Consider the following 22,333-nt stretch of genomic DNA (forward strand, 5'->3'; position numbering starts at 1 on the left):
GAAACTTGAGCTATACCAAGTTGGAAGGGGGGAAAGGATGGAAGAAAGAATCACCCAAACTGATCTATTTGCCACTCTACATAATGTAAATTCACTGAAGCATTCAATAGACGTACATGGCTGGAAATCACAAAATAGCCAACAACTGTTAAAGATCTCTGATTCTCAGAAGTCAATTAATTCCAGCAAGTGATAAAAGAAACATTATTTATTTCAACACAGTTACTGTTGTTTGAAGTTCATTTTATTGTGTTTTATAGGTGAGGTTTGTTTACAGATTCAGGGGTAATGCCACTGAAGACCACCTTGACAGAGCAACAAAATAACTCCAAAACAGGCTACAGCAATAAATATCAAACTATTCAATCTAAAATGTATAAATATAAAAGTAATTTCTGAAAATGTAGGAAAAACAGGAATCCATTTTTCTGTTTTGGCCTTTTGTAGAACAACATCAATATCATCCATCCGTATCACCTCAGATCCAGCACAATTATCTTTATGTCTTTCCCAACCACATGGGTACATGGCTGCAGAAGAAGTCAACCCATTACTGACAGAAATCAGTTTCAGTAAAATAGCCAGTAACTTCATTCATGAATCAGGTTTGTAAAGGACCAGTGAAAAGGGCCCACTTGGAACAAAAAATCTTAACATTTTTCAGAGCTGGACTACCTTCTCATTACCTCTATAATGAACAATAAAAGAACAGAACAAAACAAAGAACCTCAACTTCTCCTTCTTTTGAGGACTAATATTGACATTCAGAAAGTCTGACAACAAAGTAATTTCCACTGTCTCTCAGCATTACTTCTCTGTATTTGATCACTTTATTTTGAGCTATATGAGATGCTTCTGTATTTAAAGTGAGGCCTACTTAAAAACCCCAAATTCTTAATTATTCAAAGACTTATAAGAAATATTACTGTTATCTGGAAGACAACTCTGACTGACTCTACTGTTGAGCCATACATATAGCTTACTATGTTATTACAACATAGTTGTTATTATCAAAAGATATGGTAGCCAGGGGAAAATTATGGGCAATGAAAGAAATAGGGCTTAACCTACTCATAGCTGCACTTTTTAGCAGCTGGGATGTTCTGTTGGGACACTACAGTTGGAGAGATGAACAGAACTGATTCTTTCTTTAAAAACTGAAGAGCTCAGGAATAACTCCCATTTGAAAATGTAGTTTTTGCTCCTTCAGAAAGCAGCAGGCAAGAAGTGTTGACTGATGGTAGCTGCCTCTGGTTAGCCACCATTTAAATGGCAGCATGTAACACTCATTTCATGGCTGCTATTGATTGCTTAAGCAGTCTCCTGCTGTCCACCTTAGTCAGTCAACTAAGGGTAATGAAACATTAAGACAGCAGGAAAGTTATTTAAGAAATCTAACCTCGAGGACATGTGATTTCTGCTTATAGCAGATTTATGGGCAAGAATTTAAATAGTCAAAACCGTGTTGGATTATATACTTACATTAAATAACCTAGGGTCCTTTGTATGTGGATGGAATCCCTTCTTTTTACAAGCAGATACTTCTAGCATGCCAGCATTAGTAAGTCTGAAGATGCCGGTGCTGGAAAGCAAAACAAGAAACTCCCGTTACACACTGCTCCCATAATACATGTCCAAGGTTTCACACACAAATGGCTTAGCTTAAGAGAAGGACAACAGAATGGCACTTGGTGACCTTCGATACACAAGAGCTCAGGCTGAGTTGGATTTTTAAAGGTATTTTAAACCAAAGGGAGTTGCATTCCTATAAAGGAAGAGATGATGAAGGGAAGGGGTTAGAAAAAGAATCACAGTAGTGGTGCTACTCCATTCAGCAGGTTAGCCTACCGAGGGCTAAGGCTAGTTCATACAGAAACTTAGGTGTTCTGGATTGCATTTCACCCAGGGCAACTTAAAACAGCCTTTAAGCTATCTGTCTAAATGACTAGTGGTGATTACCACTCCTTTAGGTAATCATGTAATGCAAAGCATTAGAAAATGCACTGCTGCACATGTGTGAGCTAATACTTTTGGTATTGAATAAAATGTTAGAACCTCCACCATTCTGTAAAGAAAATTGATACCTATTAACTGCAGGACAGCACCTCATAATAAATGTTACAGTTAGAGTTGGCTACAGGGTATCAGCATAAACTGTGAAAGAAGTTCGGAAGATCAGAAATTTGAAAAGGTATACAGATATGCTCAAGGTTACAAAGCCTAGCGCTTGTGCTCTTGCCACTCAATCTTTATTCACAGCTCTGCTACCTGAATGGCCCATATAGGAAGTTAGGTATCCAGGACAGGGTTCATTGAAGCCATCTAAAGAGGCAGAAGGCCAGAAAAAAAGGTTGAAGAAATGCACAGTCTAAACAGTGGAGTTAGCACTGGTGCCTTGAAATGCCAAGCACACCAAAGGTGAATCAGAAAATTGATGAGGCTGGGAGGAACCTCTGAAGATTGTCTAGTTCAACACCCCTGCTCTGGCAGAATCACCCCGAGCAGGTTGCCAGGTCCATGTTCAGTCAGGTTTTGAATATCTCCTAGGATTAAGAGTTCACACCCTCTCTGGGCAAAATGTTCCATTACAAACCTTCACATTAATATTTACACAGTTCTATATTTTTTTTCAGATATATGTTGTTTATATTTTATGAAATAGAAAAATAGACTTTTATTATCAAAAAAAAGTAATCTTTATCCTTCTGCTTTGCAAACTGCAATTTTCATATAATTCTAGAGAAAGATGCCTAATTTCTCTCCACTTCTTTAACTAGACAGAATGAAGATAGATCTGTGGTAGGCCACTGACAATGAGGACTCCAGAAGAATAGCTCTTGTCCCTACTACTTTGTTGAGCAGAATATAAAAATAAACAAAATTTTAAACCTGGGTCTGGGAAGGGAGGAGGAGAGAGAAAACAGAAACAATGGTGTGTGTAGGGACTGACTGAAATGCAAGTCTGAGCTACTTACAGAAAACACTCAACTCAATATTCATGCCCTTTATCTGAGCTGGCATGTACTCTTTGCATTTGATCAAATTTTATGAGAAGGAGCAGGGAAAAATATCTAAATATTACTTAAAAAAAATCAGAACTCACTCATTATGCTTTGGTGAACAAACAATTGCAATGGCCTCTGGCAACATTAGCTGATAAGAACAATGAGTATGAAGATCAACACTGGATAAGAATGCAGTTTGTGTTGGATGTGTCTAGAAAAAGAAAAGGAAAACTCAACATCATGAAATAATTCTTATAGATCAAGGTCAACATAAATTCAAGAAGGAACAATAATTTGTGACAAGTGAAAGCATCAGTACTTTCTCAGGTTGGTTTCTTAAGTTCTTATTAACCCGGATTCTTTATTGTTAGGGTGGCTCTTCAGGATGAGATTCATGGAGGCACATTCAGAGTCAGGTACATAAGCAGTTTTCTGATCACAGGGAGGGAAAGGTTGAATGAAAAAGCACAAGACAAAGGGAAATTCCTTGACTGTACAAAATCCCTAAGAGCGAAATGAATATAAAGTTTCAACAACACAATATCTCCCCTCCCCAACTTTTGAATACAGCATTAGAAGGTAATAAAATACCCCTAAATATAAACAAAAGTTGCACTGGCAAAAGCAGGCCCATTGTGTCAACAGGATGCTTCAACTGCAATAAGAAATACTCTGTGGACAACATTAGTGCTCATCTACATCACTACAATTAGAACTAAGTAAGCAAATTCATTTGGATTATTCCAGTTGTTTCTTAAGTTATTTCCAGGTTTCTTTTTCACACAGTATTTAGAGCCAATATAGAAAAGCCAGAATTTATGAATCATACGTACATGGATCCAACCCAAAGTGAGGAGATTATATTGATCCTGAATACCAAATAATTCTTCCACGTTCTCCATGTCACAGTAGTCTGGTCCTGCAGTTTGCTTTGGCACTATTACATGTGTAATAGTAAATTCATTATGTGTCTGTAAAACAAACATTGACTTAGAGTAGAACAAACGAACTAATGAATAAATGCTGAATCAGAATCTGAAAGATGTCAGCCTATCAGCTAAAACAAAACAGGATGGGCTCCACTGATTCCAGTGTGGCTCTACTAACACACTGCACCTGAAAATATGCCTCAGCACTTTATTATAAAAGCATACAGAGTAGCATTAGTCACAACACGAGACTGTTGTATTGAAATATTCTCAGAGATCACTGTGAAAAGATTATCCTTTAAAATAATTAAAAACATACAAGAGGTTTGAGAAAACTATAATTATTTTCTGTGAAACGTGGAACATGATTACTGTTGCTATTCTTTCTCTCCATACAATTCAAATACACTTGAGATCATCTTTAAAATTCTTTGGATGCCAGCATCAGCCATGACATCTTTTCCTGCTCTGAAGGACATTAAGTGTTATCTAGGTCAAAGGGAAAAAAACCAGACTGAAAATCAGATGTTCTACAGTTTGATAGGGGGATTTTCTTCTTCTTTTTTGTTGTGGCACTATGAATTTGATGACTCCAGTGGATTCTAGCAGTCTTTATATTTCATTGTCCTGTAACTAAACCTCACTTACCTTAGATGAATGCCAGAGAAAGTACTCGCAAAAGCCTGTGTTGTACACCAGCTGAAAAACTTGCTACATTTTATAACAACAGAGTACTTTGATCAGATGTTTTCCCAGTAAAGCAAGCCCACAACGCTGAAGTGATCACTCAGATTATAATATGAAGTTAATTACATTAAAGACTGATCATTTAGATCTACTCTGAAATCAATACATCACAGGATAACACAGTACAATCAAATACATCTTCCCCATACAGATGTGAGCATTAAACTGTACCAGTTTTCCACAGAGAATTCCACATGTCTCTATTCCTCTTACTGTATTTGCCTCTGCTAGCAGCAGAAATTTGTGACAGAGATCCCTGGGCAAAATGACACCTCTGAGCGCTTCAGCCAGTTGAGCTAACCCATAATAAAAAAAATAAAAAAAAAAAGAGAAAGAGAGATAAAAAGGCAACTACAGCTTACACAGTGAAGATCCTTAAAATAAGGAAGTACACAAAGTATATTATATTCTATTATTAAAGGTTAAAGAATTATATTTACCACATCATAGATTTCTAATAAGAATAAATCTACAGAACAAGCACTTCATCTAAATTGAAGTGGCCAGCCCGTAAGATATGCTCACTAGCCTGTCCCTGAGGTGACAGTGAGCTGATATCATCTCCCAGGCCAGGACTCTTCAGAGTGAACCACTGCAGGTTCTGCCTCTGCTCCCTTGAAGTCCCATGGCAAGATTCAGACTTCATTCCAGAGGAACACTAAGTCTCACTTTCTAGATCCATTCATTGGTACTCAACTGGAAAATGTGAAACTGTAACTAATGTCCTCTCTTAAAATAAAGAAACTATAGAGAACTATTGTGTGTACACTAATCGATTAATGTTCATTTCCCTATGGAAATCCTCACAGTGAATAAATACATATGCACATAGATAAAAAAAAATAGGGGAAAAAAGAAATCTCTGCACTTACTCTGAACAGCACTTAGAGTAGCAGCTGGCTTTAAGACCCGGTTTACTGGAGGTGAATGTCCAGCACAGCCAGATGTGCCGCTCCTCTCTTTTTTCTCAAGCACTGCAGTAGATAGGGAATTGTTCTCTGGTACAGAAATACAAGATAGCATACTTCCGTCTATCTGTTCAGACATAGCCACACTCTCTTTGATTTTCTGATCTCGAGCTAGTTCTTGCTTCTTAAGTTGATCCTCAAAGAATTGAAACTGTTCTGATTCAAGCTGCTGTTGCCTCATATGTGCAATTCGTTTCTTCTCTGCCTCTATGAGCTTTTGATGCTCTAATTTCTTCAGAATTTCAGTGTTACATTTGTTCTGAAACATATGCAATATAATGGCATTCTCAGAACATAGAAAAAGTTACAGAAAATGAAAGCAAAGCAGCAATCTAGCAGTTTAATAAAGCCATCAAATCCTGTCATAAAAAATGTAGTCTTTTGGAACCTATTTGCTGAACTGGAAAATAAAACTATACCCCCCAAAGGTAGTAAGGAAAAGATAATAAGTATTTAAGTGAGGGAAAGAAAAATACATGTTTTCTCAGATGCTTTTTCCAAGACAAGTTTTTAAACTGTAAATCCTGTTTTCAGTGACTTCAAAACACAAGATGCTGGTATTTACAGTTACTTAGAGACTCAATTCAAACTTGAGCATAATTGGATTCAAGGGACTTTTTCCACATACTGATATAAATATCAGCTGAATCCTCTTTATAAAACAGAATCAGTGCACCAAAGACCTATCCAGATATTTGTAGACAGTTATTAAGTAAATATCACAGGCTATGTATTTCCCAGCACACACTTGCATCACTTATTTTCAAAGGACAAGCTGATTCTAAAGAAGAAATGAAAAGTCATTACTAATCAGCCCAGAAAATTATTAGGTTATTGCAGACCTGGCATTTTACTGCTTAATTTTTAAGTTTCATATGACAGAAAAATATTCATGCAAACCATTATTTAATAACCATATAAAACTTACTTTTTTTTGCATGTATTCCTGGTATTCTAAGTTGTATTTTTTTAAAAGATCTCTTTTCAATTCATCTGTCCGTGGAAATGCAACCTCCTTCAATTTCTTTGGAGTGGAATGGGGGAGAAAGATAGGTAAGTTTACTTTTCATTTTTTAAAAGAACTACCTGGAAAACAAACTCAGCTGTAACAGATTTAAAAAAATACAAAATAGAAAAAACCCCTGCTCTTCTCCCAGGAAAAAAAAAAAAAGGAAGAAATACATACTAAATCATCAGTTTATGAAACTTCTATAGTACACTGATTTCAATAAAGTTATATTAATTTATATTAGTGAAAGGTGTGACATGGCTACTTCTCAAGGAAAGATCAGCTCTTTTAATAGCAATCTGTTATCTCTGTTTTGCTTAAACAAACAGAGTGTGGTGACTAACATTTTTGTTGCAGGTGTAATTTATAAAAAAAGCTAAGGCCAACTTTTAAAGTTTCAGGTAGGATCATCACATTGACTTCCTGGTCATAAATACGTCTAAATATGGCTGTTTCCAGGTGGGGAAAAAAACCCACCATTTCTTTGAAGAGCCCTGTAGCTTACTGTGACAGCCCTGGAAGACAAAACAATATCGTTTGTAAAACAAAACCAATGCCCAGTGTTTTCTACTAATGTGAAGGCTACTACAAAATAATTCAGGGGCTGTAGGCAAGGAAGGGAAAGAGACCATTTGCTTAATCCTGCTGAGTGCCATAGGGGAGACATGTTGGATGCCCCTTCTCAGTAGGGATGTTTTCCCTAGATTGTGGCCACAGTCAAAACTTGGGCATAAAGCGTTTTGATTTTGACTATAACACTCAGCTTTAGCAGCAGAAAAAGCATGCAAATATGGGAGCATGAAGCAAGAGACAATTGTGCTCCTTCTAACAATTCTCACTGGGCAACTCCAGCTGTTTAAAGCTCAGTATAAGGTTACATTTGAAATTCATTTTCTAGAGGGGGAAAAAAACCAAGTAAAACTATTTTGTATAGAAATGGAGGGAAAAAAACTATGTAAATATATATTTGGTAATAAAGAAAGCAAAAATATATTTTGCTTATTTAGCAGAATAAGCAAATACTGCACAGACACCAGTAATGCCACATATCTCTCCCTCTGTTTGCAATTATTAGCTTGGACCATTATCCATGCACATAACTGGGACCAGAATCAAACTAAGTACTGTTAATATACTGTATTTTTAATATGTAAACTTTCAGAAATAGATGTATTTGAGTTTCCAACAACCTAGCAACCATTCTCATTCACCTTTTAGACTGATAATTTAATTTCCAGTAATGATCAAATAATTAAACCAAAATAAAACATGAATGGCTAGTGGAGAAAGGTATCAGAAATTCAAGCTGTGGTGGCTGCCATGGACTATGTGTGCATGGGGGAAAAAGGAGTGCTGGGAAAAAACTGAAAGATTCTGTGCAAAACATTTCTTAAATGCCAGGAAACCATAACCCTACCTTAATAATATCTTGTTTTTCTGGTACTGCGCATTGGTGATAGTCTCGGTGACTGGGCAGCTTTTCTACAAATAATCTAGAAAATTAAACATGCATGTGTTTGCCTCAGAATTCAGAGAAATATCCATAATAGCTTTTATGCTGGCAGAAAAATCAGTTTCACATAACTGTTAAACACTGAATTCCAGATGACTTGGAGCAGGTTTCTACACACATGTTTAAAATAACACATTATTGTATGGATCTGCATGAGACACACAGGATAAAGACAGGAGATTATTTTCCACATCTGATATATAGTTTGGCTTTCATTAGTAGTGGGTTGGATTAAAAAAAAAAAAAGACTAACTAGCAGGCAGCACCTAAAAATATCCATGAAAAGCACCCTCCACTCAGCGTTAATAAATACTATTCCTACTGTCTTTATCTATTCTTAGCCAAAATGCTGAACCTTAAAGAAAGAATGTGACACTGACTATCATTAAAGCAGTTATTTTTACCAGACCAAGCTGCACAGCTACCTGACAGATAAATTATGGCAACACTCAACTGCACAGAGTTTGGAATATACAGTTGCTATCATTCTTTCAGCAAGTTGCACAATGATCACCTCTAGACCCTCTTTTTATGGACACAGATAAATTTAAAATCAAGTGGGATAAGAAAGGTTTGGTCTAGTTTTCAGAGCATGAGGAAAATAAGGAGGGAGGAAGGATGTTTCCTATTATAAAACTTTTAGAATATGCATATTAAAAAAAACCTTTCAGAAGTAATAAAACAAACCAAGCAATACTACAGCAAAACTAGCTAGGTTAAACATTTAAATCTGCCACTAATATATTTTTTGGCTGTCTATTTTGAGAGTTGTAATGAAAGCTGGTCAGAACTGGTTTTTTGCAGTGGGGAGAATAATCACACAATGAACATATATTATAGGTTTTGCATTTATTCCTGTAACAAACTTGATCCTTTTGGGGAAGAAAAGTGAAAAATAAGCAAAAAGCCATTTTTTTTCATTTTTTAAAGTGCTGTGCAATACTACCATCTTTAAGATCAGTAGACACTCATAGGGCATAACTACTAAAGGCTCAGAAATCTTATCTAAACATCGCTTTGTAAGTCAGACACTGTATTTAACCAACATGCTGATATATACAGAATAATCTGTGGGCAACAGTGCTCATGGTATGGCCTGCACAGTAAACTCCAACCTCTGTACATTAGGTTAGTTCATGCCTAGCAGTTAAGAGATGGGTAGGACTACCATACAGGTGAGATGCAATTTTAACAAAGCCTGTGCTTAGCATAAAGACCTCCAGAGAACAAAGTCATTCTGCAAGAACACACTGAACAATTTTCTCCTCATCTAAAGGGCTTTTCACTGCAGCTCTCTATTTCAGTTCACTCAGAATTATAAGCTGTAAAGACTACAATTGGTTTCTTACGTTATGAACTTATTATAAAAAACAAAAGCGTTCTCCAGGTTTCCCTCCTCCATATACACTGACGCCATTCGCTCCATCTCTACTCCAGACCTAAAGTAGCGGCGCGGAGTGATATCTTCATTGATTGTGATATTGCTGCCAAGTTTGCTTAAGGCACGTACTCTCTCTTCTGGAGTCACAGAGATGTCTGTGTGGTCAGGAATAGCTACTAGCTTTTTCTGAAAAGGAACAGACTGGTTAGCAAAGAGAATATTCCGTTTCATTTTCAGTAAGCGGTCTCAGTCAAGAAGCTCAAGGGAAATCTTCAGCTAATTTTTTTCTCATAACAGGCGTTGCTTTCCCCACTGCTAGCCACAGCTGAAACATTCTAACATGTTTCTCAGTTGAAAAATAAATTGTGATTACAATTAAAATAAAAAGTGATCTCATCCCCCTTTCCCCTTCCCCCCAAAAAAAGACAAAATTAGGAAAACCCCTGTAGAAAAAAAAAAAGAAAAAAAAAGATAAAATCAAGTAACCCCCTATAGAAATTACCAAAGGCAATAGAACCCTTTAGAATGCCCCGCACATGAATTCTACAAGGGTCTGTCTTAAGTATTGAAATTATTGAAATAATTGAAATAATTTGATGGAGGTCCTGAATACTCAGATTCCTATTACATGATGTATAGCTTTGACTGCTTGGAATATTTCAGGTAACAAAGAGTAATAAGTTCCCCTGATTCAGTCAACAGCTCACTTCAAATCTTCATTTCCAATTTTAAAGGAGGCCACTAAATAAGTTAGAACTAACTACTGAAGAAGAAGCATAGCTGCTTATTGTAGTCATTACTTTCCTGTTAAGTAGCTCAGTAATTGGCTAGTGCAAGTTGTTTCCTCTCACTTTGATGAAATTTTTTACTCTTTCTACTCAAAATGTCCATTTCAACTTTTTAAAAACCTGATTGCTGAAACCCCATAAACCACGCATATAGAAATAAAAAAGAATTCCAACAAAACCACCAGGCAGAATGTGGGAGGAACTGGCAGCATGCAGAAAGAGACCCATGGAGCTGACAGCCAACATTGCTAAACAGCTCTCTTGAACTGATTTCTAATTGAAAGAGGAGTTGCTCAGCCACTGAAGCATTTCTTTGTAATACACACCAATGAGCTGACAGTGAATGGTTGTTCCATGCTGTTGTCTGCCTGCAAACCAAGGAGATTGCTCTTTTCCTCCAAAGTCTCCATCTGACTGAAAAGGGCAGTATCAATCCAGCGCTCAATATTTGCAACCAGATGTCTCAGGGTTTAATAGCCCAAGGGAAACTTGAAAATAAATATGTTGATTGTGGTTGTGTGCTGGAAAAAATAAGACAAGTCATTCAGATTAGAAATACATTCAAATGTCACATAAGTTTGCACGCCAGCACTCACTCATTACTTTGATGACACAGTACTTCCACGTTTAATAACAATTTAGAACTCACCAAGCATCTAGAATTTTAACTGGGAATGCATGGGGGCTTCAGTGCAGTTGTGGACTAGCTGACCTGCACTAATGTTATTACAGTGGATTTGAACATGATATAACAAATTATTTTTACAATTTTTACAGCAACTTAAAAAACGCCCAACTTTCAAGCATTAAGTGAAGAACTCAGAAGTTCGAGGACTAATCACAGAATCTGTGCTTCCTTGAGCATATGTTTTGATGAACAGTGTGAATCTGGCATCTTTATTTCCTGCTAAGCCTGTAATTAAAAATAAAATTTTACAAACAAACTCGTATCAGTAACATAAAGCAGAGAAAATACTTCAAGCACCATGTGTTCCACCTGCACAGCTTGCTGACTTCAAAAACACTCAAAATATGATGAACTCTGATGAGTCAACTGATAATAACTGCTCCTTGCACAGCTTTGAACAAGTTAAGACAAGTATTTAGGTGTTGTGGTCTTCAGAAAAAAACCTGACCAAAACTAAACCAAAACCAAAAAACCCAACACTGAAAGAGGAATGAATTATTTAAATTACACGGGAAATGTGAAAATTAAGTTTCTAGTGTGTTTTTTCCCTTCTGTGCACTCAGTCTAAACAGATTTGATCTTGAATGTCGAAGGCACTTTGTAAGTTGCAATAAATATGCTTATGCTTCTGTAAAAGCATAGAGTGGGTTCAGCAAAGATATTTTCTCAGCCTACCTCTTTCTAGAGGCCAGAGGACTCTGGGTTAGAGAAAAACAACCCTAATGTGTTTTTAGCTGGCTGTATTTCTCAAGTATTGATTTTTATATTTGTGTCTTCCTCATTTTTTCCCCAAACCAACAGTATCTATTAGATTAGTCCTAAACTTTAACCATTAGTGCAAGTATTATAGGAGACATTAAATTCATTTAAGTAATAGACTTTATTTAGAATAGTCAGAATCGTCCTCTTTTACTTGTAAAAGCCCTTAATGGTGTATTCATTCCACCTTATTGAATCAATCTTACTCCAATTTTATGTATGACCTCCTGATCTCAATGAGTACATTCTTGACTGCCTTTATACCAATGTTTTTCATTTTCAAGATTTTTATTCTCATCATAAGGTATGTCACAGATATGTGAATTCAATTTCAAGGCCTGCTTTTTGGAAATTTAGGTATTCAAACTGTTTGCACCATTTGTAACCAAAAAAAACGGAACATAGCTTACACACCCAAGAAAGCAATCTTAGTTGTGGTTGCTGTGCTAATGGAAACTGCTCTCTAAACAATTCAATTTTATATACGTGGAGCTCTGGCATAAATGATCAGCCTGGCAGGAGAGCCTACTCATTACCTATTCACAAACTGTGGAAAGGCCCTGTGGGACAACAATAATGAAATATTTTTGCTTTAGCCTACTCCAGGAAATATTCTGCTTTACACCTAGTTCCACCTGAAGCCCTCCTTCAGCTGAAGCACTGGAGATGTGGTAGACTGTGAAAGGAGAGGGCTAAAAGCTTGGCCAGTGCAGAGCTCATGTTAATCTTCTGCCTATGCAGCTCAGACTCTAAGCAGAAATGAAATCATCAGTGAGAGACTGCATTCATATGATCTGTGGAGCTCAGGAACAAAAACTGAAAACCAAATCAAACAAATAAATGAGCAAAAAAAAAGGAGCTAAAAAGCATATATTTTAAAACTATTTATCCATTCTCTTATCCATTACTTTTGGATTTTTTATTTTATTTCCCCTAGAAGCAACTGTGACATCTACAACACCTGAATGAAAAGTTGGATTTGGTCTAAAGTATGCATCCAAGCATGACAAACTGCAAAATATTCTAGTCACTCAACATATAACAAAAATTTTTCCTTCAGAAGTAAAGCAGCAGAAATGCATTTCTGCTCAATTCCTTATTTCAGTTAGCAGCTTCTGAGCAAGAAAACCATTTTTCAAGGCTTTCTCTCTCAACAGACTTTCACCAAAGTCTAGTGAGGAAATGGACATTGAAGACACTGTTCATGCTTCCCTACTGAGGACACAGGATATCGATCAAATACTTCTTTCAACTATCACCACTGCTTGAAGACCTCTCAGCCGAGCTGGTAGGCAAGTGGAAAAAAGTTGGTGCAGCAAGTGGCAAACAAGAACCACTAATTAGTGGTTTGGTTTGGTTTTGGGGAGCCAGTATTCCCAAAGAGATCTTTGTTAAAGAAGCCTATGGTATTCCCCAGTCAAAATCTCTTTAAAAATGGCACAGGGAGACATCACAGAACCCTTTACTTGCAAATATTTGTCAACTTGGTTTCCTCTAATATTAAAGTTATAAACATAAGTTAATTCAGTGAATTTTTAAGCTAAAGAAGCATTAATAGTAATAGCATTAATTTTAAAAGTGTAAGAGTGGGTATTTTAAAGAGGAGACATCTGGTAATAGCAGAAACTCACACTTCCTCAGAGCCTGGAAAGGATGAAGAAGCTCTGCACAGAGCATATGACCAGTCACAGTGCAAGAGCTTAGCAGAAGAATGGCCACAAATAAAAGAGGAAACAGACTTTTTAAATTTAGCTTCAGGAACACTTTAAAAACCAGACATTGCAAATAAAGAAGAAATACTAAGATGAATTTGTATCACTTTTACCAAAACCTCAAATAAGACTCAAATATACTAGCTATTACAGGCGGCAGTGTAACTTAAGAAAAAAATTCTAAAAAGAACTCTGGCTGTCTTATGACAGCACTTCAATATATTATATGTGGACACACTGGCAGGATAATGAATGATTAAAATGCAGAAAGTTAAGCTTTACTGAAAACACCACCACAGGCATGTGTGCCAGCTCCCTGGAATGCCTCTGTGCATAATGTTCTTCACGGCACAGCCTCACAGTCACCTTTAGCCAGATGAAGGGCATGACACTGCCGAGGGGCTCACCTCACCCTCACCATGCTTCTTTGTATTCTAATTTTGTTGGCTCCAGTGACTTCAAGGCAAGTTGGAGCTGATCCAAATCAAAATTAAATGGACTTTTAAACTTAACTACTTTCTTCTCAAAATCAAAATGCAAAGGAGGAGGCAGAACCATGAAGCCAGCAAAACAGATTAGTTCCTTTCTGAGGCAGTGCTGTCCTAGACTGATATAAACTGACTTTGAAAAGACACCATAAGAGCTTGTATAGCACCTACAAAAATTGCCCAGTCCTGACATGTTTTCTGACAATAAACTTATATTTTACTTTACAAGAGCAAAGATAAATTCAAATACCCAACCACTCTGTATAACTAATTATACTCAAATATACAAAATAGTTATGCTAATACAGTGAACTATACTCCAACCACAATCACAGGGGACAAATAGCAACACTAGCTTGGAGCTGTCTTAGGCTATTAGACTGTAAAGTGCTCTAAACTCCAAGAGTAAAGATGCATTTTTCTGCTTTGCTAATTCAGGCATTTCAAATTAACTTAGATTGACTTAAGTAATGTTTGTTTGAGAAGAAATGCCTGGACATTTGTCATTCAAATCTTTTCTAATTATGAGTTTTCTGATAGTCATTACCAGAATATAATCATTTAACATCCATTCAACAGTTAAAAAACTTTTCTTGATTTCATTGGTATAGCATTCCTCACCAAATCCCATTTCCTCCTCAAAAACCATTGTTTTCCTATATGATCCATCTTATTAATGCTATGTATTAATCCTTGAAAAATCCAGCTTTATTAAATCAAACCCTTCAGCCACAGGAAACAGTGCAAAGTGAGAAAATCGACATTTTAAATGGCATTGAAAGTCATTTTTCTGTTCGGGCTAACAAGCATGGTACCAAGCACCAGGGAAGTGAAAAGCAGAGAGAGCAATTTCAACTGAAAGTATATGCAAATAGTAGTACATGAAGACAGAATAAATATATCAAGACATATCAAGTACCTTAGGAGTAGGCTAATAAGACAGAGGTGGTATGAGAAGATCTGGGGAACGCATGCACAAACTCTTGTGCTTTTCTGAGAGGTATAATGTCACAATTCATCACAAGTTCTCCAATGCCCTCACAGTTTGCTGCATGATGATGTTTCACACAATTGGCAGGATGGATGTGGACAAATGAGCCACCCTGCCTGTTCTCAGAGCCCAAGAGGCACAGCCCTGCTAATTTTCCAAGCTTCCTATCTGCGGTGTGATAGTGAGGGTGGTACACGTGGCTGCACAGCAAGGCTTATCAGCTCGAGTGCATTATGAGCTATTTAAGTTGCAGTTTGTGTCTGCAATGCCTTCAGTGGAGCAGCTCACAGCCTGGGCAGAAGGAGCTTGTATCTGTCTTCACACCTTGCTATGACAGACTCTGAGATGTCTGATTAGTACGGTGTGTCCTTCACTGATACAACCCAACTGAGTGAGACGACTGTACCAGCACAGTCAACAAAGCCAAGCGGGACCACGCCCTGGCCAAGGATGCACACAGTGACTGCGGCACCCCAGCGGGAGCTGTGTGCTCCAACCTTCTGGAGAGGACACGGGCACAAAGAGGAGCTCAGAGTGTCAGGACCTCACAGAAAATAGCTGACTGCAGACTGTGAGGACTGAATTTCAACACCTTGTGATCATCTGGAAGCTGCGTTTCCTTCTTCAGTTCTTCAGAAAAGGCTTTTAAATGTTGAATCAGCTTTTTGGATTTTTTTAAACAAGTAACTGACTAATTTCAATAAATATTAGTTTAATACTTAGTTTCACTTTTTAAGATTACTTTGAAACATTGTTATTAGTTAATTTGAAATATTAGTTTCCTCTTTGTAACATTTTTAAATTCTAAGGGAATTATTCATAACACTGACTTCACTGCTGCCATCAACATTTGTCAATATTTTGCCTATTGGTCTTACTACAAAGCTGCATTAAAGAGATCACTGGTAAAATTTTCCAGAGCACTTTTTTCATTCAAAGATTAGGTTCTGTTAAGAATACCAGGAGCTTACTTATGCAATGATTTATTCTTTGCATATTTTTAATAGCGGATTATTTCAGAATTTCTCATCCTTTTGTCTGATATTTTGGTGGAATGTAAAGACCAGATGAGGTTCCCACAAAAATCATTCAGTACATTGGGATCAGGATCCTTACAGTATATCTAGAAATACTTGCTAACATAGGAGCTAAAATGTGGTATAGTTCTACTTTTTACAAACTGCTTTTGAGAGAACTTTTCTGCATTCATCCCATGGCATGAAAAAGCTTGTTTTAATATTGTCATGAGAAGTTAACACAGTCAGACTTCAATTTACTATTCTAGGAAGTGTGATGATTACAGAATCCTAGAATAAAGATGCAGCTCAAACCATAAAGAGGCCAGTTCTCATTAAAACAGCCAAATTAGTAAGTGCAAATAACACCTTTTAATTACCCATAATGGAACTGAATTGTCTCAGCAAACTTTAAATAGGGCATGTCAGCGATTGCCAGATTAAGGTAAGGGACTGTTTCATGCCAATAAGTCATCCATGAAGCAGATACTTCTACTTCTGTACTTGGAAGTGGATGTTCAAGTGAATGTGGTGAAAAATAGGTTAGAAATACAGGCATCTACCTCACTCAGCTCTTTTTGAAATGCCAGGTCATGTATTGGCACAGCACATAACAATTTATATACACACTTGAGTTTGATATATAAATATGCTAAATACCAGCCTAAATAGCAAACGCTGGTTCTCTCCAAAAAGAAACAGCCTGTTCATCTGTCAACATGCTTTTTGTAACAACCATTCAGAATCACAGCAAGTGATTCAGCTGGTATAGTAAGGAGTCTTTTCTGGAAAAAAACCAGCAAAGCACTGAATGTCATGGCAAGATCATTCTCTTGTGCAGAGGAAATACCCAATCAACAAAACCCAACAGAATGGCCTTTCAATGAAAGGAAGTACTGCGAGGAGTAGCTTCCTAAAAACCCTGCACCTTTCAATGGAGAAGTTGCTCTTCACAGTAGGAGCTACTAAGCTTGGCTCTAGAAAAGCCCATCTCAGTAATGGTTCATACTTTAACATTGGTCCTTAGCTTCATGGCTTCATTTAAACAGCATTGCTAAGACCTCCTCCTAAGCTCCCCTAACTCTCAGAGGCAACTTCCAAGCTATACTATCATCTCTCCTAGAAGCAGGTCAAGATTATTTCCTGCTTTTCAGTGGTGAACGACCAGTGCCACCATGTCCCAGCACACCGCCGAGAGGTCTCTCTGCAGACCATGTCAGTGGTGTATAGACAGTAGCACCTTCATTGGCTTGGGTGCTGAGAGGGAGAAATCACATGCAGGGAAGATCCTCCATGCACAGATCTGCCAAACCCATGCCTTGCTTATATGGTTAGGCCACTCAGTGCTGTATCTTACATCACAAAACTGAGCTTTATTTTCATCTAAAGAAAAAGTGGGTGGCACGAGGCTCTGTTTTCTCTTAGTTAAAAAAGAAGTTAGAATAATTATTTGAAGGCTTTTAAAGTTGGTCTGCAAATATTTGGATGACTGCAGTTAGTCAATGTAATTCCTTGAATATAATTGATTGGCTGTCTTCTAGGGACAGTTCTCCTTTTGGCACAGATATGAACATTAGTGAATAAAGTAGCTATGTCAATAAAATTAGTTTGCTACTGGGTCTGTAAGAGTGACAAACCCCTGCAATATGCAGGTAACATCCAACATGGCACATGCAAGAACCTGACTATTACTCCCTACAGAGTATGTGAATACAGAACCTACAACCTTTTCCTCTACCTTCAAAGCACAGAGCAGACCTCTGACTTTCAACAATTTTCTCCTTCATTTTTAGGCAGACTGTTTTGAAATCAACATTTAGTATGTTTGTGCTATTATAACATAACCCTATGCACTTGAGCTGTACATCTTGATGATGGCTTCCTACCTGATTTATTAATATGCTCTGTCTACAAAAATATTAGTTACAGGATATTTAAGAGAATGTCCTGAAAAATGGACTGGAAATATTGAACATTCAAACATGCATTTGTGAACTGACAGTTCTTTCTCTTGAGGTTTTTTGCGTTGAAACAATCCCTCTCCTCTCTCCCTTTTTTGGTAACACCTTTCGGTTGCAGCACAAAAGCATTTTTAAAATAATGCATAAAGTATCACCAATGGTAGAATGTCTTGGATTACAAGCAATAGCCTTCTTAGGCATTCAGCAAAATATACTTATGCAACACAGAACAGCATCTTTCCAGTGACCCACTAAAAGGATGTTCTAGACATGGTGTAGAAAAACAGTGCCACTTCCTTCCTTTAGGAAATCCACAACAATCCCCCATCAAAATTAGTGTACCAGGGCACAGTAACCCACAAGAGGGCAGAAATAAAAGAAATAGCTGTTGTTATATAATTCGTTCTTTGATGATTCAACTGAAATACTGAAAAAAGGAGATACCTGCAATACAGAACATCATTGACAAAACTAACTTCCACCATGAAGACAAGAAGCTGTGTTGCTAAGGGAAACAAATGAGAGGCTAAAAATCAGCACAGAGGCCTGCAACTTCATAGACTTCCAGGACACAAAGAAAGCATGATTCCTTGCAAAGTCTTAGGTTTCACAGTTTTTTTCTGCCTGTAGTCTTATTTCTCTCAGAAGAAACTCTCCTCCCCTAGGCTAGGAGGGTTAAGAATCTTCTGGGTTTTCCTATAAAAGGTAATGACTTTTCTGGCAATATTTCCTACTTCATTTTGAACACTTTCAGACTCCATAGCCTTTAATAAGGACACTTGTTAATTAACTGCATAACTGGTTGCAACAAGCAATTTCTATCTGATGACAAATTCCTACTCCATCTTATTTCTTATGTTCATAATACAGGCTAGAAAACAAAGGAGAACCAAATTTACTCGGCATTTCTGACATGCAAATTCACAGTTCATCTGAAGTCTATTAAATTGCCTGTTATAAAGAATGAAGCTTGTCTTGTGGCCTCAAATCTAGAAAAAATAATTTGGGGCGCTAGTTCCAAGGATTCTGACTGTTTTGTACACTAATGGTTAAGTAATCAAAGGGCAGGTAAGAAATGGATAGTAATATTACCTACAGGATAAAGTGTGATCAACCAATACAAATAACTACCATTTAATCCGGCATGTTTCTGTAGTATGATGCCTATATTAAGATAATACAGTTAGTTGATTTCATAATGAAATCTTTGACCTTCTGCCCTAGCCTAGATGATTCAGGATGTCTCATGCTATGAGCAGATGGGAAAAACAACAGGAATGTCTGGCTCTATGAGGAGAATTTAGACTACTTTTTCTACTGGGATAGTTACAATATTTAATTTCTCTTATGTAAGTTTGCTAAGATAGACAATGCTAAGCACAAGTTTTACAGCAGCACAGTGATCTGTAACACAGTCAGCTCACAGGGCTGCTTGACAGTCAGCTGAATTATCCAGAATATCAAAGCTGAGTGCAATGATTTGTGGTTAACATTTTATACGCTTGCAGGCCACCAGGCTATTCATCCCAGTGAAGCTATGCAGACTACCTTTGAGTCTACTTTCAAATTATTTGCTTTTCCGTTCAGGATGAGTTCATTGATCTTTGCAGCCTATACAAACTCTTTTCCAAGTCAACATAGAGCAATAGATATCTCTGAGGGCCTTTTGACAATGGTTCAGAGATGTTAAAAGAGGAAGACACTTCCTACGTTGATTATGTAGTGAGCCCACAGCTTCCATAATGTAATTCCGTATGTTTTGTGCTGAACTGTGAGTCATCTGGAGCTGCCAGTAGGAAGTGGTAGGCAACGGGTTGTGTCTGAGGAGCTTACTGACTCACAGCATTACCAAGAGGCATCATCAGCCGTGCAAGATTGAAAATGCTGGATTTTTATAAAAGGGATTTCTATGCAACAACAGTACTAAACAACTAGATATGGATCATTCAGGAACTGTACAAGCAAGATCATTTGCTTTTATGGACTGATACTTCTATTTATAATGGAAACTATGACAAGAAAATATGTTTCCTGGCATGAAAATTCAGATGTTCTAATTTTATTAAAATTGTATAAATAAAGACTTTCTTTAAGTGGCAGCAAACTACTTTTAAGAACACAAATTGGAGGTGTAACCTTTGATGCAAAAATAAAATTTTAGGAGTCAGATAAGACCAGAAAAAACCCACTGTTCATACGTGTCCAGCAAACAGAAACCAAGTACATATTTTTATATAACATTTTCTCTGTGTCTTCATGCCATTCCCTCAGCAGCTGAAGATTTCATGACCCCTCACCTTGAGCTATACTCTTCCTCAGCTTGGTGATTAACTTCAGAAAATGCCTTAAGGCCTGAACTTGAGCATGCTTCATGCACATAAGGAAAACCACATGAAAAATGCCTTCTCAGTATTTACATAGCAGTACCAAGTAATACAAATGATTGCAGGACTGATCAAGATACTGAAACCTACTTTTAAAATGTAACACTATCAAATAACTCCCCTGCACTTGTAGCCATTTAAAAATACTATAAACAACCTCCCCCCCCAACTATGAAATTTGTACCTAAACAATGATACAGACTTTGGGATGAATGCTTCCTACATTCCTACAGTTTCCTGTGATGTATGAAACTCCAGATTTGTCAACACTGGCCTTCAGTTTAGTTATTCAAATATTTAGCACTTAGACATGCAAGATACCAGCAGAAATGATTTTAGTATGTCAGAAAATCCAGCCTGTTTCAGAGTAACACAATATATTGCCTGAGCAGCACCCACAGGAACAAACTTAGGCTCCATCCTCCTGGGAATATTTCATGAAGTTCTGGGTCTGTGTCCTATTTTCTAGGACCTGATGGTCTAAGGCAATTCATCAATATATGCTAAGTACAGCTTTGGACAGTCATGCACCTTAGCTTGGAAAGAGGAGAAAGCCCACTTCTGTGAAGACAGAACTTTCTCAAAGCTGGTCTTCACCTGGGGATGAACTCCCTCGGAACTACTGTCCATCCAAGATCTCATAATCTCACCACTTCCCATTCTCAGTAAACGGTGGTGTTTTTTCTGCCCATGACTTCTCTGAGTATTCAGAACCATGTGCATATTAAATAAAAATAATTTCAGACCAAGAGGAATTTCCCCAGAAGAGACTTTTGGGTACCCTTCTGAAACAGAGCAGACTGTGCGAGAGGAGTGAATTACATTCCTCCGTGCATTTCGGAAGGACATCTTCGATCCTACAGAGGTCAGAAGGAGGCAGGTACAAAATGAAGTACATGAGCAGAAACCGAGAGTTACATATACCCAGCGAACACAATTTCTACTTTTTCACATTATTTCACTTTCTATTCCGATGATAATCTTTCACATGTATATGGAAATCATTTAAAAAACTAGAATATTGTTATCAGTGTGATTTCTCCCTGGAACATGGTAACACTCTGGACTCGGCTCCCCACCAACCTGCCACCACCTCTTTGCGTAGCCGTAGCGGAGTCAGCAGCTTTAGGCGGTCCGGGCTCGCAGCCCCCCGCCTCCCGCACACCCCCAGCGGCACCGCGATGCCCGCGCTGCATCCCCGCACCGCCAGCCGCTCCCGCTCCCCGCCGCGCTCCCGCCCGAAGTTCCGCCCTGCCCGGAGGAGGGCTGTTTCCGACAGGCCTCCGCGGGTCGCCGCACCTGACACCGGGGCGGGCACGGGACCGGGGACGCCGGCGCGGCAAGGCGGAGGGAGCTGCTACCGGCCCTGGCTCCCACCGCCTCCCGGCTCCGGAAGGGCTACCAGCCCCTTTCCCCCTCTTCCCGCAGGGGCCGCTGGCGCAGAGCAGCGGGATGGAGGCGGGAGACGGCGGGAGACGGCGGGAGACGGCGGGAGACGGCGGGAGACGGCGGCGCGGCAGCTCCGCGCTCCCCGCACGGGGAAGGGCGACGGCCGCTTACCGGGTCTGGCATCCGCGTGAGCGGCGCCGCGGCGGCTGCCGCGGACAAAGCGCGGGGCGGGGGGAGGCAGAAGCGGCGGGGCGGCCTGGGCCTCCTCCTCCTCCTCCTCCTCCCTCTGCTCCGCCGGCCTCGCCCCACCGGGACGCGGAGCCCCGGGCGCAGTGCGCGGGAGCGGCGGGCAGGGCGGCAGGTGCCGGCGGCGCCGAGCCGAGCCTTGCGCCGCCGCAGCCGCCCGGGTTACGGTGCGGGGCGAAGGGAGGAGCCTGCGCCGCGCCGGGCGAGCGGCGTGGCCGCGTCCCGCTCTGCGCCGCGGGGTCCGGCCGCCGTCGCCGCCGCTGCAGCCCCGCGGGGGCGAGAGGGAGCGGCGGCGAACGCAGGCAGAGGGGCCCGGGGGTGCAGCTCACCTGGCGTGTGCCCCCCCCCTGCACCTCCGG

General features: G+C 39.0%; 1 protein-coding gene across 3 annotated transcripts; it reads right to left on the reverse strand.

Moving 5' to 3' along the window:
- Positions 1 to 230: 230 nt before the first annotated feature.
- On the reverse strand, positions 231 to 22,003 carry STAMBPL1 (STAM binding protein like 1). 3 transcript variants are annotated; one of them, XM_017803866.1, is made up of 11 exons: positions 21,900 to 22,003; positions 10,667 to 10,861; positions 9,521 to 9,738; positions 8,076 to 8,151; positions 6,578 to 6,673; positions 5,554 to 5,908; positions 4,853 to 4,977; positions 3,839 to 3,976; positions 3,104 to 3,216; positions 1,483 to 1,582; positions 231 to 530 (listed from the first exon to the last, which is right to left on the reverse strand). In XM_017803866.1, the coding sequence occupies exons 2-11, from the start codon at positions 10,748 to 10,750 to the stop codon at positions 474 to 476; spliced, it is 1,362 nt and encodes a 453-aa protein (XP_017659355.1). In that variant the 5' UTR covers positions 10,751 to 10,861; positions 21,900 to 22,003; the 3' UTR covers positions 231 to 473. The 3 variants fall into 3 exon arrangements, with proteins under 3 accessions (XP_017659355.1, XP_017659357.1, XP_017659356.1); XM_017803868.1 differs by lacking the exon at positions 21,900 to 22,003 and adding an exon at positions 21,639 to 21,750; XM_017803867.1 differs by lacking the exon at positions 21,900 to 22,003 and adding an exon at positions 21,423 to 21,499.
- Between the last annotated feature and the right edge of the window lie 330 nt (positions 22,004 to 22,333).

Source organism: Lepidothrix coronata, unplaced genomic scaffold (genome assembly GCF_001604755.1).
Source record: "Lepidothrix coronata isolate B3197 unplaced genomic scaffold, Lepidothrix_coronata-1.0 Scaffold8, whole genome shotgun sequence".
In the NCBI taxonomy this organism is placed as follows: domain Eukaryota; kingdom Metazoa; phylum Chordata; class Aves; order Passeriformes; family Pipridae; genus Lepidothrix; species Lepidothrix coronata.

Coding starts and splice junctions, on each gene's coding strand:
- STAMBPL1 (XM_017803866.1), bottom strand. CDS start 10,750: ATGGAGACTTTGGAGGAAAAGAGCAATCTCCTTGGTTTGCAGGCAGAC. Junction 3,977..4,852: donor GAATTCTCTGTGGAAAACTG/GTACAGTTTAAT, acceptor TTTGTTTTACAG/ACACATAATGAATTTACTAT. Junction 3,217..3,838: donor TCACTTTGGGTTGGATCCAT/GTACGTATGATT, acceptor TTCTTTTTCTAG/ACACATCCAACACAAACTGC.